Source organism: Tachysurus vachellii, chromosome 15 (genome assembly GCF_030014155.1).
Source record: "Tachysurus vachellii isolate PV-2020 chromosome 15, HZAU_Pvac_v1, whole genome shotgun sequence".
Lineage (NCBI taxonomy): Eukaryota > Metazoa > Chordata > Actinopteri > Siluriformes > Bagridae > Tachysurus > Tachysurus vachellii.
The window spans coordinates 17,690,186-17,694,768 of NC_083474.1; the positions used below are offsets into that span (position 1 = coordinate 17,690,186).

The 4,583-nt window shown below is 32.4% G+C and overlaps 1 protein-coding gene across 1 annotated transcript; it reads left to right on the top strand.

Annotated features, from left to right (window-relative positions):
• Positions 1-625: 625 nt before the first annotated feature.
• On the top strand, positions 626-1,594 carry LOC132858567 (olfactory receptor 52K1-like). Its single transcript, XM_060888951.1, has one exon. The coding sequence runs from the start codon at positions 626-628 to the stop codon at positions 1,592-1,594; it is 969 nt and encodes a 322-aa protein (XP_060744934.1).
• The last annotated feature ends 2,989 nt before the right edge of the window (positions 1,595-4,583 follow it).

Consider the following 4,583-nt stretch of genomic DNA (forward strand, 5'->3'; position numbering starts at 1 on the left):
TCCAGCAAAAATAGTAAAATAAGCAAGTAGCATATATAAAACTAAACAGATAAGTATACATGATTAAACTATAATAATAATGCTATTTTCACTTTTCTTTTTTCTGTGCTGATCCTCTGTGGTTAGTTATGACCTCTGTTGTGTAAGGAGAAAATGACAAGCTCTGAATTATTCTAGTGTTTTCCCTGAGGGTCATATCAGTGAGTTCTGTAACTGGTTGGAAATGCTAACATTAATAACTACTAAATAGACGATTTAGAGACTCTAATTAGATACTTGGAAGAAAGCTTTGGTATAATTAGTTGAACTGCAAAGCTAATTGTTTCTTTGTTGGTACACACAATTACTAATTATTCCCAATTCACCATTTTACATATTTTTTTTTCCTCTTTATATTTGTGATATTCACTCTGCTATCAGAGTGGAGTCTGGACCTGGTTTGTAAGTCAAGCTTCTAATATGCATTTAATATAATTGAGCATTATATTGCGAATATGACTGAACTCTAAATTTAATTTAGATTTTACTAGCTTTGAAAAATAAATATATTTCATATATTTGTGTAGTTGTTATTTAAACTTACAAAGTATTATTTCCTTTTTCCAGGTGTGACAAAGCTATTCAAATGACTTTAAGCTCTAATTCCACTAATGGAACAGTTACATTTGGTGATGGATTTTATCTCATTGCTTTCAATTCTTTGGGAAATAAGAACTACCTGATGTTGGCACTGGGGATTATATACCTGATCACTCTGCTATGTAATTGTATACTTCTCTCTGTAATCTTGATGAACTCCAGTTTACAGAACCCCAAGTTTCTTGCAGTCTGTAACCTTGCTGTAGTTGACATTTCTATAAACAGTGTTATTATTCCACAAATGGTTCCTGTGTTTGTATTTAATCTTAATCACATCAGTTTTGAAACCTGTTTCTCCCAAATGTTTTTCATGCACTTTTTTGGTGACATGGAATCCTTTTCACTGGCTCTATTGGCTTATGATCGCCTAATTGCTATCTGCTTTCCTTTGCGCTACCCTACTATCAATACTAATTTAAGGATGTTGTTCATTATAACTGGGATTTGGATTTTGGTATTTCTGATTGAACTTTACCCTGTAGTTCTAGCCAGTCGTCTGTCCTATTGTAGGACAACTGTGGTGCAAAGCTGTTGCTGTGAGCATGGCCAAGTATACAAGTTAGCTTGTGGTGATATTTCTTATAACAGAAATCTGGCTACTGCCAAGACGTTAGCTTTTTTGCTTGGCCCTCTTACTTTTATCATTTTGTCATATGTCATAGTGGTCGTGGCAGTGTTACGAATTGCATCTAAAAATCAATGCTGGAAGGCCTTCAACACCTGTCTTACTCACATGGTCCTTGTCCTCATTTATTATATGCCAGTGATTTTGGCTTACATACTAGGGAACTTGCAATTAGTGAAATCACTTGATCAGTTCACAGCAGTCCTTACAGTGTCCACTACACTGCCAGCCATGTTAAACCCTATCATATATAGTCTAAAGACTGAAGAACTGCAAGAAAAGTTACTGAAATTTTTTAAGCCACAAAAAGTGTCACCGCATTTAATGTAAAAGTGTTAATTATTAACAAAGAGTTTTGAAAGCAGATCAATTAAATTACCTGTAATTCTTGTAATAATTACATGTACCTCAGATGTAAAACAGGACAACAAAATTACATATTTAGCATATTGTATTAATTGTTGGTTGAACGTACTTTTGAGTGCAAATTATTATTTTTTTTTTACATTTATTAATATATATTTTAATTGAATATGTGGACTTAATATGAACACAAATAAAATAGCAATAACTCAGTTTATTTCCTATATGTATTTGTCTGAACATTCAACCCTCACAATTGTCCGAGGAACAAAAGCAAAAAGAAAAATGTGTAGCTGTTAAAATAACAGCTGAAATGTTTATTTTTTTGTGAGTTAAATGACCTTGTTTTTTTAAACTTCATTTTTTTGTTTTGTTTTGTTTTGTTTTTAAACTCATGTTTTTTATATTTTTTTTTTAGGGAATAACATGCAACAGAGTAACCTACTATTAGAAAATAATAAATAACTGAATGAAAATACATTTTTTATTAGATTTATGATGTTTTTGATGATTTAGGTGTATAGAATCTATTTCTGTAAATGAATGTACAGTTGTGATGGCAGTTGTTTATTAATTCAGCAACAGATATTTAGCACTCCACAGCTGCACTGTGTATTTAGTTACATCACACCCCCAGAATTCAAGAGAAGCCAGTACAGTATAAGGAGTTAGCATTAACATCTGTTAAAGCACTACAATGAAAGGCATGTACAGTACAACATGATAAAACAACAGCACAGTTACCCCCCTACCATGCCTAATTACCAACTTCACTATATCATTTACTTTAACAGGTAAATAAATAGAAATTAAGTATATGCACCATACACATTTATATAAGCAATTGTGGGTGTAAAAAAGAAAGCACTAATGATAAATACAAATGATAAAAAGTTTATATTTGTGATGACCTGGAAAAAGCCAATAAATTCTGAGGCGTAAGATCAAAATTTTCAAATGTCAAATTAATCCATGGATTCACTGAGAACTACGTTTTACAGAAGACACACAGTCTACTAAAATGCCAATCCGAGACTTTCATTCATTCATTCATCTTCTACCGCTTATCCGAACTACCTCAGGTCACGGGGAGCCTGTGCCTATCTCAGGCGTCATTGGGCATCAAGGCAGGATACACCCTGGACGGAGTGCCAACCCATCGCAGGGCACACACACACTCATTCACTCACACAATCACACACTAGGGACAATTTTCCAGAGATGCCAACCAATCCGAGACTTTAATTTTCAAAAGTCACATTCACCATTAATAGACTTTTACCTACAAAAACCTGTTCATATTTATATCTGCTACATAAACGCACATGAACACTAGACCAATCTGACATTACAAGGCTACATATAGTGTGTTTATCTGGTTTCTCTGAACTTGTTCTCTTCTTGGTTTTTGGATTTTTGATTTGGACTTTTGAGTGTTTTTTACATTGTTTGTACTGTTCTTTGCCTGTTCTTTGAATACAACTTTGCCTTACAATTTAGATCTTTTCCTGTGTTTCAGAAATAAACTCTCACTGCCGTTGTACCTGTTTTTGCCCACTTTGCATGAAAACAAAAATCAAGAACCTTTTTTTTCCTGGCTATAAAAATGTACCTTAAGCAAAACATTAAAATATTTGTCAAAAATATGTAGAAATTGTACTCATTTTCAATACCCTAAGCTTTCTGAAAATCACAGTTATTGGATGTTAAAATGCTGTATACAGGGAGGAAAAAAATTTCTAATTTTAAAAGCAAATGAGAGATATTAATTCTTTAAGGCAACCCCTCAGATTTATTCCATGAATAGCAAAATCCGTCCATACATACAATAAGTAAAGTAAAAAACAATAATTTCAATTGATTTTGTTGTTGTTGCTATTATTTTTAGGTGTATAGTAAAGGCCTCCCTCAAATTAATTTATTTTTATAATTGGCTTTATCTTGAGTAGTAATGGAAAAAGTGGAACTGCCACAAGATGGGCGCAATAGACCAAAAGTAAAATTCTTGCACACTTTCTTGCATACTCTTGTATATGCATTTCCCAAACATAACATGTTTGTTGAACATCCCTTTCCAGATTTAGCATCTACTTTGTCTTTATAATCCCCTCCACATTGCTGTGGATGCTGTCGGGATTTGAAAATTCACTGGGGTCAAGGTCAGGGTACTGTCAAGACACCTCAAGTTCATCCATTCCAACCTACACATCATTGTCATGTTGGATCATCTTGGTCATGTTGGATCATCTTTCTACACAGTTGTACAAATGTGTGGTTCCAACGTTTTGCCTGTAGTTTAAGAAATGCTCACATGTAGGCGTAAGTGTCAGATGTCCACAAATCTTTGCAATAGTGTACATGCATGTGTATCCTGTACATTAGGATCTATTTAATATAATTAAGCGCACATACAAATTAAGATAAAAGATTTGGATTTTTTTTTTCAAAACAGGAAATATGTTAAATACATTAAAATGCCCACGCACCAACTAAAATACCATCATCACCACCAGAATCACAAAGTCATCAAAATATTATAAATAATAATTCTCACAATGAAGACATGAATCATTAAATCACATGCACTGTATATCATTGTTATATGCTTAAATAATATTACAAGTGCCAATTTAAAGCCTTGATGTCTGCCTACAAATTAAAAAAATACAAATAAATAAATAAATAAATAAATAAATAAATAAATAAATGTTTATTTATAAACATTTATTTATTATTGTAGAAGCAGGAATGTGAGTGAAAAATTGGAGGGCTGGTCTTAATTTTACAGCAAATTCATGTAATTTCTGTGAAAAGATTATGAAAGAAAAGCATTTTAGCAAAACTGGAGTTCATACAAATACATAGTTTTCTAACTACAATTGTCTTAATTAAATTAAGGTTTTTAATTTCAAACAAATTGAGCCCACATCTCAGTCATTTACATATCAGATACAAA

What these genes read in the sequence shown, in the direction of transcription:
- LOC132858567 (XM_060888951.1), top strand. Translation starts at nt 626, where the DNA reads ATGACTTTAAGCTCTAATTCCACTAATGGAACAGTTACATTTGGTGAT.